We start from the raw sequence: 12,356 nt of genomic DNA on the forward strand, positions 1-12,356 counted from the left end.
AGGACCATAGTACCCCACTGGCTGGTTGAGATACACCTCTTTTTATTACATTGTAACAGTCCTGATATTTTTAATATATTTTTTAATGTAAATATTAGCATTTTAGCTCAATAGCTTCCAGGTCATGTGACCTAATGACTCAAAATCAGTGTAGGACCATAGTACCCCACTGGCTGGTTGAGATACACCTCTTTTTATTATAGTTTATTACTCCTTCTTATTATTATCATCATCATCATTATTATTATTATTATTATTATTATTATTATTATTATCATTACTACTACTACTACCACTACTACTACTTTTTTACTTACTACTTTACTACGACTTTTTAAATTTTATTTTTTTTTGGTTTTAATAATAAATATAATTTTTGTCAGTAGCCTCAAGGTCATGTGACATAATGATTCAAAACCATTGCAGGATCACACTGACACGTCTCTTTTTATTGCCGTTCACATTTTTTCACATTTTCTTTTTATTGTCTTTCACACATATTTTATTCTGAAAACCGGAAGTACGTCCACGCTGTAGCATGCTAGCGCTGACTTTCTTAACCGCCTCCGTGCATTTGCCGTAAAGTCTGCAATACGGGAGCACTTGAAATGTTGGAGCGGCTGGCTTGACTTAACGTAAACGAGGGACGGCTGGCTTGACCGCAGTTAAATCTCATGTCTGGGACAATTTCTGTGAGGTATTTAGTGCAGCAGAGGACAGCAGCACCAGTGCAGTTCCTGTGATAGGCTATACAAGCATGAGAGCCACAAGACGGCTACGTTAATAGCGGCGGGGGCGGGGTGGAGCGGGTTGTGAAAATATATGTGGTTGTGCGGGTAGGATGGAGTGGATCAAATTATTTCATAAATGCAGGACCCGCGGGTTGGAAAAAACCCCGATCTTTGTCCCTCCCTACTTTTGTATTTCAAATGACCCCCTGTGGTCTGCAAACAAAATCAAATGAAATTTAGTGCTGAAACACATCATACTCAGAATTAACTCTCATTGTGATAATGTTTAAGTCTATTTTAAACAATGATTCAAATTCATATAGAATACAGCATTATTGTTCAATTAAGGAAATTTGTCTTTGTCTCACAAATCAGTACATGTTCAATAAATGCATATAAAATGATCTATAATAACACAACTCACATCACAGATAATCAGCAATACAGCCATACATGTGCAAAAGTTACTGATTCAATTTGTGAACTACAGCATGCCCCGTCTCAGAAATTGATTTGGAAAAAATCACACCAGACATATTAATTCAAGTACAACAGCACTGTGCTTTAACAGTCAAAACTCAATGACAGTTCACTGCATTCCATTGATCGACGTGAGTATACCAGGCCTATGATTAGTGCAAAAACTAAAATGGCTCCAATCACCTCACCTACAATTGCTCCAACATTATTTGAACAGTCTGAAACAAACAAAAAAAGAGTCTGTTAATCAAGTTTCTACAAATCAAACTTCTGCAAGTGCAGTAACAAATACTGAAGCATCAAAATGTCAAGTAACTTTTTACAGTGATGTATTGCTCTGTTTATCAAAGGAACAGTGTGTAGGATTAAGAGGCTTCTAGCAAAGAAAATTGCTGATTGCAACCAGCTGAATCTTCTCCATGTGCAAAGCTTAAACTCCTGGTTAGGATTCCATCAGTGTTTGTTGTTGAGGAGGTTTTAACAGGGAGCCAAATCACCCAAAGAGGTCTCCTCCTCTCCAAAACACATGAACAAGGGATCACATTTGTAAAACCGTGTGTAGGATCCATACTAAGAGTGTGTGTGTGGACAAAAGCTGAAAATGGCATGCACCAAAAAAATCACCAGTTTCCCCCGACTCCAAAATGTTTGTATGCACGGGTCAGAGTTTTGCTACAGGTGCACACATTCTCCCTTAAAGTTGTTTTTTATCAGGGCGCCCACTAGCTCACCTAGTAGAGCGGGCACCCCATGTACAAAGGCTTTGTCCCTGCTGTAGCAGTTCCAACTCTTCCAACTCTGGCCCTTTGCTGCATGTCATCCTCTCTCTCTCTCTCCCCATTTCATGCGGTACTTTCCTATCTAATAAAGGCAAAAATGCCATCAGAGTAATCTTCCAAAAAAAAGTGTTTCTATTGATCACAACTTTTGCATGGGAAGTGGCATGCATGTCTTTCAGGCCCTGTTCTGTGTGTATGCAACATTTATAGATGAGGTAGTAATTAAAACTGGTAAAAATACTGAATCAAGCATTTTCACATTAAAAATCTGTTTCTCTGACACTGTGCAGATCGTTGCAGGTGGCCTGCCAACTACAGTGGCTGACACGACAATGCGAATGGTCCTGTCTATAACCAGTGTTTAGTTTGTCTGTTCTGTGCTACTGTAGACACATGCCGATGCAACATGGTGGACTCCGTGGCCGAGGACTCAACCAGCAGCCAAAATATTAACAAGTGTTTTTCTGCTGATTTCAATTAAGAGATCCCCATCAGTCCTTGCTTTGACAAATTTCCCCATTTCTAGACTTGATCTTACCTTTCTTTATCCTCAGAAAGGTGTTGGTTACATATGTCTCCTCACCATCACTGAGCTCACAGGTGTATATCCCGTCCTGATCTGAAGATACGTCCTGCAGTGTGAGGCTGCCTGACTCAGACACACTCTTCACCTGCTGCCTCCACTCCTCTGACACTGTGTAGGGGACGTTGGCCCTGGTCTGGTTCAGGATGATCTGACTGTAGTTGAACCTCCAGATGAGGTCTGTTAGTGAAGCGTTTGAGGCAGTGCAGGGGATTGTTGTTTCAGTGTCTGAACTATTGACAGAAGCTGAAATGATTCAACACAAACATGTAAAGAAGTTATGACATATCTGGTATTTCTTAACAGAATCTGGTTCCAGATTAAATCAGTCTTCTTAGAAACACTTACTTTGTTTGAACAAACTGGCTGTCCTCTTGTTTATGCGAGTGCTGACAGTGCAGCTGTAGACCAGATCAGTAACTGAAAGTATCAGAGAACTGTTAATATTGTAGAGCTGCTGTTCAGTCTGATGGACTGTGGTTTTGTTCTGGCGGGTCACATTGGATGGAGGGTTGGTGGACCAGGTGAGCTGAGGCTCAGGGTAGATCCCCTCTGAGCTGCAGGTGATCCTGTTTTCCACCTGCTGAATGTTGACTTTAATAACTGGAGCTGCAGAAAAAACAAGGAAACTAGAATTACTGCCTCGTGGATGTATGCCTCTGCGAACTATTCAGGTTGCACTTACAGTTTACATCCATGTCTGATTAGACTTTTACGTAAACATGACAGTTGACGGTGTTTCAGTTATGGATGTTGCAAGGAAGGTACATATTCTAAAACGTGGATACTTCATATCTATCTTCAATCCAGCAGCACAGAAGATCTATACAATCAGCACAGTTTCAAGGTGGACACCCAAGATTGGAGTCACCAGTTCAGTATCTGACCAAATGTCTCCACTTCAGAATAACGTCCAGAAATGTGTGATGTCACAGTGAAGTTCACTTTTAACCTTTTAGATGTAAAATATCAGCACTTCAGTTTTTTATCCTATTAGACATTTGTGTGAAATTTTGTCATTACTTAAATATATGAATTAGTGAGTTATGGCCAAAAACATACTTTGTGAGGTCACAGTGACCTTGATCTTTGACCACCAAATTTTTATACTTGAGCCTAAGTGAACATTTGTGCCAAATTTGAGGAAACCTTCTTAAAGCCTTTTAGAGATATTGCATTCCTGAGAATGAGATGGATGCAAGGTCACAGAGACCTTTACCTTTGACGGCTAAATTTTAATCAGTTTATTGTTAATGTTGCGCCAAACTTGAGGAAAGTCCCTCAAGGTGCTCTTGAGGTATCACATCCATGAGAATGACATGGGCAAGGTCACAGTGACCACCAAATTCTAATCAGTTCATCACTGAGTCCAAGTGGGTGTTTGTGCCAAGTTTGAAGAAAATCCCTCAAAGTGTTTTTGAGATATTGCGTTCATGAGAATGACACTTAAGCGAGGTCACAGTGAATTTGACCATTGACCACAACATTCTCCACTGTTTATTCCTGAGTCCAAGTGGACGTTTGTGCCAAATCTGAAGAAATTCCCTCGAGTGTTAATTGTGTTAATGAGAATAAAATGAATGGACAACATGAAAACGTAATGCCTCCTATGATTAGCACCAGTGTGGAGGCATGAAAATCCATCCATCCACCCATCTTCTAACCGCTTCATCCTCTTGAGGGTCACGGGAGGGCCGACACAGGGCTGACACATAGAGACAGACAACCATTCACGCTCACATTCACATCTACGGACAATTTATAGTTATCAATTAACCTAATCCCCAACCTGCATGTCTTTGGACTGTGGGAGGAAGCCGGAGTGCCCGGAGAGAACCCATGCTGACATGGGGAGAACATGCAAACTCCGCACAGAAGGGCTCCCACGCCCAGGATCGAACCGGGAACCCTCTTGCTGTGAGGCGACAGTGCTAACCACCACACCACCGTGCCACCCGAGGCATGACAATGATTAGCTTAATATAAAATGGCTTTAGATGTGGTAATGTGAGAAATAACAGTTAATTGTCGTGAAAATGTACATCAACTGGGCCCCCAAAGCTTAAGTTCCTGTAGTTTTAGTGTGTATTCACTGCTCATGCTAATTACAACAGTTCTTTTTCTCTTTATTCCAAACCAAGCAAAGGTGTAATGTGTCTCTTCAGGGAGGTCCTGTTCGTATCAAATGGAAAAATACCAAGATTTATTTTTTGTGTGTATGAGAATTACAACTTTTTCATGCTGATCCTTCATGATAACTGGCAGTCTTATTCTATTTGCAGTGAATATTATGAGTTTCTCACAAAAGTGAATGAACTTTTCTGTTTTGTAATAATCACATTAAAATAGTTGACACTTTTAGTCATCTGTTTAGTGTTGTTCTGGAGCTGTTTCGTTCACAAATCTCACCATGTGACTTCATGTTTTACAGCTATGAGAAGCTAATTCTGTTGCACATTGCATTGTGGGACAACGGTTTGGCTCAGCATGAAATAGTATGTATAAGAAACCACATGCTGTCAGTATGGAATATGTATCTGTATAATAGTATGTACATTATTCATACACAACATAGGTCAGTTAGTGGCTGTGACAGAGAAAACCAAGTATCAATTAATATGTCCACCCCATTATATGATAGACTAAACAACAGAAACATTTTTTCTGTGTAATGCAACACAGTTTAACAGCAGCACAAACTGCAGCGTTTGAGTGTTTCTTGTTGTCACCTGAGTCCAGTTAAGGGCCAAACCTTTACCGGCCTGGAAGCTGCACAGTAAGATGCAGCTCCCCATTAAAGCACAGGACACCTCATCATCAAAAAAAGAGTACCTTTCAAAACAGTGTTGCTTTGTAAAAAAAAAAAACAAAAAAACAAAAAAAAAACAAATAATCTTCAGTGAAAGCATGTCTGTTATATATATATATATATATATATATATATATATATATATATTTTTTTTTTTTTAACAAATATTAAACTGATTTCTCCATTTCTCACACCTGTGTGTTTTTAAAGGAGGTAAAACCCTCTCTGATTTCATAAGAAAAAGGGATATGAATAAAATCATAAAAACAGACAAAATCTTATTTAGCAGAAATGTGATTATCTGACTTTTCTTATAATTCTCTCATATAATTTCTCGAATCTCACAGCCCATCAGACCTCTCCTGCAAACCCTTCTGGGAGGGTTGCGTATTCCAAGATTTTTTTTTATATATCTAACCAAATATTCTGTCAGGTCAAAAAAGGACATCTTTAATTTTTGTATATACTTGTACATGAACACATTAAAGGAAATGGCCACTTAAGAATGAAAATACAGACAGTACTTAACTGACCCTCATGCCGACAAGAAGTCCAGTGTAGTTTTTTAATCCACAGATCCACAGATTATTTGGTTAGATATATAAAAAAAAAAAAGTGGCCATTTCCTTTAACATTAAAGGGACAGTGTGTAGGATTCTCTCCCATCTAACCTTAAAATCGTTTTTTTGCATTCAAACGGATAGCGCACTCTAGCGCCTCACTGTTTCAAATGTGTATTGCAACTAAGGTAGCCGCTGTGTACCAAAAAGCAAAATAGTGAATTATACCTGTCGAGAAGAAAGCAGGCAATGTCAGCGTCCCTTTTAAAACCTTTCTCCTTCAGCAGCTCTTTCCACCTGGGAAAGGCTACCCCAATGTTGACCCCATTTTTTAATTCGCCAGTCACATTGTCTTATTGATTCCCTTTTGCACTTTCTTGGCGACGAGGATCAAACTATCCAAGTGAATAAAGTTTATTCAGCGGGTGCTGCTGTGAGTCCCTCCACCGTCCCAAGTGAATAAACTTTGTTCACTTGGATAGTTTGATCCTTGATTGATGGAGTTATGTGGATTTCATAAGCTGACAAATTAAAAGGATTTATGTTATAACAGAGCAACAAGCAAACACATTTTTTTCTATGCAACTGTAATATTTGTAACTTGAATAAGTAATAAATTCAGAGTTATTTAACATTAAGGAGTAGTTACATTTATTTTACATTACATTTGGTTACATTTAGTTACATTTATAAGTTACATCTGGCCCTCTGAGGGCAGCCATTATGCTTTAACACATAACATCCAAATATCTGAACAATTAGATATCTTTTTTTTTTTTTTTTTTTTAGTTTGAGTGTAAATCTATTTATTGTATTTCCTGTTGTTCTTGCCTCTTCTGGTGAAAGTAACCTAGACAACACTATGTACCAACTTTAAACATGTCTGTTCAGGCTGGAAATCAGACGGGCTGTGAATGTCTCACTCACCTCCTTTTGCAAGACTCAGCAGAAAGGTCAGGACCACCACCAACACGACGCACTTGACCCCAGTCATCCTTCTGTTACACTTCCTCTGTCGACACTGTACATTGTACTGGACAGAATGTAAATCTACAACACACCAAGGCCACCAAACTGGTCTGACTTGTTATCTGTTTTGAAATTTTAAGTGAGTGGAAATCATAAATCAGGGCTGACTCCTTATTGAACTTTAGGAGTGGACTGAGTCACCTTTACGTCCTTTTACTAAATATCCATATAATTATAATAACTTTTATTTTAAAATTGTACAAAATCGAAATCAAATTACAATGATGAAAATGAGGATTTAGTGGATCATAGATACAGACAGCAGGCTTTAAAAATTAGCACTATAATCTTAAAATATATCCTGAAGATCACAGGTAACCAGTGAATGGAAGTGAAGATTGGTGTGATGTGTTAACGTCTCTAAGTATGCACTGAAAGCCTGTTAGCAGTGTTGTGTTATGTAGTTATAGACTTCGGATGTTTTGCCTGCTGATACTGTTTCTGCACCATTGACTGTCATTAAGGGTTGCCTATCTAAAACCATTAAAGACTGAGGGTGAGATTAGCTTCAGATGGTGTACTGTAGCTTCCAAGACTGCTCTGTGTATCGGGTCCCTTTCTGCAGCTGTACAATCTCATCTTAGAATTCTTGGTGTTATATTTGTTCAGGCTTTGTACTTAGATCAACATATCAAATAGGTTACCTGTACATGTTTCTTCAGTTTAAGAAACAATGCCAGACCCAGTCTGTTCACAACCTGAGCTAGTAATCATCAGCACGCTTTTATATCATCAGTTCTGGACGACTGCAGTTCTCCTTTCACCTGCCTCAGCAAGTCGTCCAGAAAATTGCTGCATGGCTGTTGACCAGTTCCTGCAGGATGACTCACATAACACCCATCTTATCCTCTTTACAGTGGCTTCCCATTATGTTCAGAATACATTATAACTTTCTCTTATAGCCCTGCATGGTCAGGCATCTGTGGACATCTCTGACCTGCTCCATCCTTATATCACATGTTGGTCACTTTGGTTTTCTGATCAAGGCTTAATGGTTGTTTCTCATGCTCAGTTAAAAACAGAAGGTGATTGTGCCTTTAAAGGTGTGGCCCCAACACTGTGGAACATCATTCCTATAGTAACGTGATCTATGGTCTCTGCTGATGTCTTGAAAAACAGCTTAAAAATCATTTACTCAAACTGGCTTAAATTTATGTGTTTGAAAAGTCTGTTGTTTATGTTTTATTGGTTGTTTCTTCTGTTTTTATAATCTTATTTTTATTACTCTTATACTATTGTTGTGAAGCACTTTTGGATCTTGCTCTGTGAAAGGTGCTATATTAAATAACTTACTTTAATACCAGATTATAGAGTGTTGCAATAGTTGAATGCTGAGGTCATTAAAATTTTATTTAATGTGAAAAAGAAAGGAAGGCCCTCATCTTGGTCAAATGTCTCAGTTCCTCAAATCACAATGCACCATTTGAGTCATCAGCATAACGCTCTGGGCCAAAAACAACACTGATTGTAGGTTTTGGGCTATTTTAACAGAGAACATCACATAAATTAAGAATAGCTATATGTTGTTTTCATGACCTAAGAAAGTTCAATCAGAATTTCTGAACATGAGCTACTCTTTCTCAGAGACAGAAACCAGAGAAGTAAGTCTCCAACTTTGGATGTTGTAAGTATAAAGTCTGGAGCTGCTCCATAGACAGTAAACGGGAGACTGATTTTGTTTGTTTTGTTTTTATACCCAAATGTGCTTTATTCTGTTGTAGTGTTCTCAGCTCTGTAACAGAAGATGTACCCATGTACCCAGAACATTGCTCTGGGTGCCTTTTGGACTTTCGATTGAGTTGTTTACAACTACAAATATTTTATTGTATATATTATATATATATTCTTAGACCATAGGAATACCAATGTGTAGATTTCTAAAATGCTTCTGCTGAAGGGATATAAGGTGTAATAATAACAATAATAATAATAACAGTAAAAAGGAGAAGAAGAAGAAGAAGAAACATTATTTATATAACACCTTTCATACAAGAAGTGCAGCACAAAGTGCTTTACAACAAGAGCATGAAAATAGACACAATGAACATAAAACAGACTAACAAAAAATTCATAAGATGAAATAAATCATGAAAAATCATAAATCATGACATCATTAAAGGGCCAGTGTGTAAAATGGGTTGAAAACAGTGACATCAGTGGTCAAATTCTAGATTGCAGGGCTCACTCGCTCACCCCTCCCGGGTAAGTGACGGAGCCTCGTAGGGACAAAAAGCCTTGCGCATGAGTTTTTCAGGAGTAGGTCTATCTAGCGACGAGGTGAATGTTTATTTAGAAATCTAAGCCATGTTACGATATTGTAATGAATCCCTCACGAGCAGGAGACCAGAGGAGCGTTTGGGAAAAAGGCCCGTTTATTTGAGCACTCCAGAAACTCCGGTAACACTCCAGGGGGTAAAAGACTCCGTCCCAAACTCTGACTCTTCTGGCGTAACACACACACTCCATAACTTTACACACATACTCGTTTACCATGCCGAGTGGGGACCCCCTCCCCTCTTTGCTCAATCTCCAGCCCGCACACTGACTGACAGCGTAGCTGGTAAATAGAGCTCAGCTGTTTATTTAGTCTAGCGATATCTCCGGACTATAGTAGCTGCAATGGACGACTTTGAACGCGATTTTGAAGAGTTTCTTGTAGCGGACACAGACCCAGAGCCATACCTGTTTGAGCTGGAGCATACAGATGAGGAACTCCATGTGTTTGATGCTGAGCGGGCGAGAAGAGAGGCTGAATGCACAGAATGGGATTCGGTGCTACTGCTACCATCGTTGGGGAGATGTATCATTAGGAGGAAAAGCGCCGCAGAGAGTGCATCACAAGGAGTGAAGTTGCGTCTTCTTTTCCTCGCAGATGACGGTTCGGGTTCATTCTCTCCTGTTGCATGGTAAGTGTGGTCCATTCGCAAACTTTATAACTAAAAAAATTTTTCACTACTCTCTATCGACGAACTACTAACAGTCTCTGCTGTTTCCTCCTCCTTCTTCCTTCCTTCTGCTGTCTTCGTTGGTTCATTTATACACGCGAAACGCTTTCTCTGGCTGGCTGGATTGTCCGCTTGGGCTGCCTTACATACATGGCGGCACAAGATGGCGACCTCTCTAAAGCAAGGCCCTTGCTATATATATATATATATATATATGTATGTATATATATATATATATATATATATATATACACAGTACAGGCCAAAAGTTTGGACACACCTTCTCATTCAATGCGTTTTCTTTATTTTCATGACTATTTACATTGTAGATTCTCACTGAAGGCATCAAAACTATGAATGAACACATGTGGAGTTATGTACTTAACAAAAAAAGGTGAAATAACTGAAAACATGTTTTATATTCTAGTTTCTTCAAAATAGCCACCCTTTGCTCTGATTACTACTTTGCACACTCTTGGCATTCTCTCCATGAGCTTCAAGAGGTAGTCACCTGAAATGGTTTCCACTTCACAGGTGTGCCTTATCAGGGTTAATTAGTGGAATTTCTTGCTTTATCAATGGGGTTGGGACCATCAGTTGTGTTGTGCAGAAGTCAGGTTAATACACAGCCGACAGCCCTATTGGACAACTGTTAAAATTCATATTATGGCAAGAACCAATCAGCTAACTAAAGAAAAACGAGTGGCCATCATTACTTCAAGAAATGAAGGTCAGTCAGTCCGGAAAATTGCAAAAACTTTAAATGTGTCCCCAAGTGGAGTCGCAAAAACCATCAAGCGCTACAACGAAACTGGCACACATGAGGACCGACCCAGGAAAGGAAGACCAAGAGTCACCTCTGCTTCTGAGGATAAGTTCATCCGAGTCACCAGCCTCAGAAATCGCAAGTTAACAGCAGCTCAGATCAGAGACCAGATGAATGCCACACAGAGTTCTAGCAGCAGACCCATCTCTAGAACAACTGTTAAGAGGAGATTGCGCGAATCAGGCCTTCATGGTCAAATAGCCGCTAGGAAACCACTGCTATGGAGAGGCAACAAGCAGAAGAGATTTGTTTGGGCCAAGAAACACAAGGAATGGACATTAGACCAGTGGAAATCTGTGCTTTGGTCTGATGAGTCCAAATTTGAGATCTTTGGTTCCAACCGCCGTGTCTTTGTGAGACGAGAACAGGTGAACGGATGGATTCCACATGCCTGGTTCCCACTGTGAAGCATGGAGGAGGAGGTGTGATGGTGTGGGGGTGTTTTGCTGGTGACACTGTTGGGGATTTATTCAAAATTGAAGGCACACTGAACCAGCATGGCTACCACAGCATCTTGCAGCGACATGCCATCCCATCCGGTTTGCGTTTAGTTGGACGATCATTTATTTTTCAACAGGACAATGACCCCAAACACACCTCCAGGCTGTGTAAGGGCTATTTGACCAAGAAGGAGAGTGATGGAGTGCTGCGGCAGATGACCTGGCCTCCACAGTCACTGGATCTGAACCCAATCGAGATGGTTTGGGGTGAGCTGGACCGCAGAGTGAAGGCAAAGGGGCCAACAAGTGCTAAACACCTCTGGGAACTCCTTCAGGACTGTTGGAAAACCATTTCAGGTGACTACCTCTTGAAGCTCATGGAGAGAATGCCAAGAGTGTGCAAAGCAGTAATCAGAGCAAAGGGTGGCTATTTTGAAGAAACTAGAATATAAAACATGTTTTCAGTTATTTCACCTTTTTTTGTTAAGTACATAACTCCACATGTATTCATTCATAGTTTTGATGCCTTCAGTGAGAATCTACAATGTAAATAGTCATGAAAATAAAGAAAACGCATTGATGAGAAGGTGTGTCCAAACTTTTGGCCTGTACTGTATACAAAAGCATAATTATAAGGCTACAAAAACCAAACTAATTTTATTTTATAGCGATTATACACTTGTATAAACATATTAATGGGTAGAATTTTCAGATTCAGATTCAGATTGACAATAAACCATGCCAAATATTACACACTGGCCCTTTAAATCATAGAATTGTAAAACTAAAAATCATAAAATCAACTAAGATACAACATTTAAAAAGAATTGTAGCTACGTGAAGCGTATAAAGAAATATATTAGACATGATTTTATTTGAGCATTAACAGAACTACAAAGGGACAGACCTATACACTTGCAACGGAGGTATATACAGAAACAGCACTCATAAAAATCACCAACGACCTCCTCATGGCAGCTGATTCTGGACTACTCACTATTCTCATCCTCCTGGACTTTGACACCATCTGTCACACCATCCTCCTCAACAGATTATCCTCCATCGGTATCACCCACACCACACTAGACTGGTTTAAATCCTATCTCTCAGGCTGCACTCAGTTCATTCAGCTAAAATCTTTCACATCCCAACCTTCCACTGGCACTTCAGGTGT

The 12,356-nt window shown here is 39.5% G+C and overlaps 1 protein-coding gene across 1 annotated transcript; it reads right to left on the minus strand.

The window, feature by feature from the left end:
- Positions 1–2,481: 2,481 nt before the first annotated feature.
- LOC125882275 (uncharacterized) lies at positions 2,482–6,951 on the minus strand. Its single transcript, XM_049566060.1, has 3 exons — positions 6,870–6,951; positions 2,922–3,182; positions 2,482–2,819 (listed from the first exon to the last, which is right to left on the minus strand). The coding sequence occupies exons 1-3, from the start codon at positions 6,934–6,936 to the stop codon at positions 2,482–2,484; spliced, it is 666 nt and encodes a 221-aa protein (XP_049422017.1). The 5' UTR covers positions 6,937–6,951.
- Between the last annotated feature and the right edge of the window lie 5,405 nt (positions 6,952–12,356).

The sequence above is a fragment of the Epinephelus fuscoguttatus genome, linkage group LG21 (genome assembly GCF_011397635.1).
Source record: "Epinephelus fuscoguttatus linkage group LG21, E.fuscoguttatus.final_Chr_v1".
NCBI lineage: Eukaryota > Metazoa > Chordata > Actinopteri > Perciformes > Serranidae > Epinephelus > Epinephelus fuscoguttatus.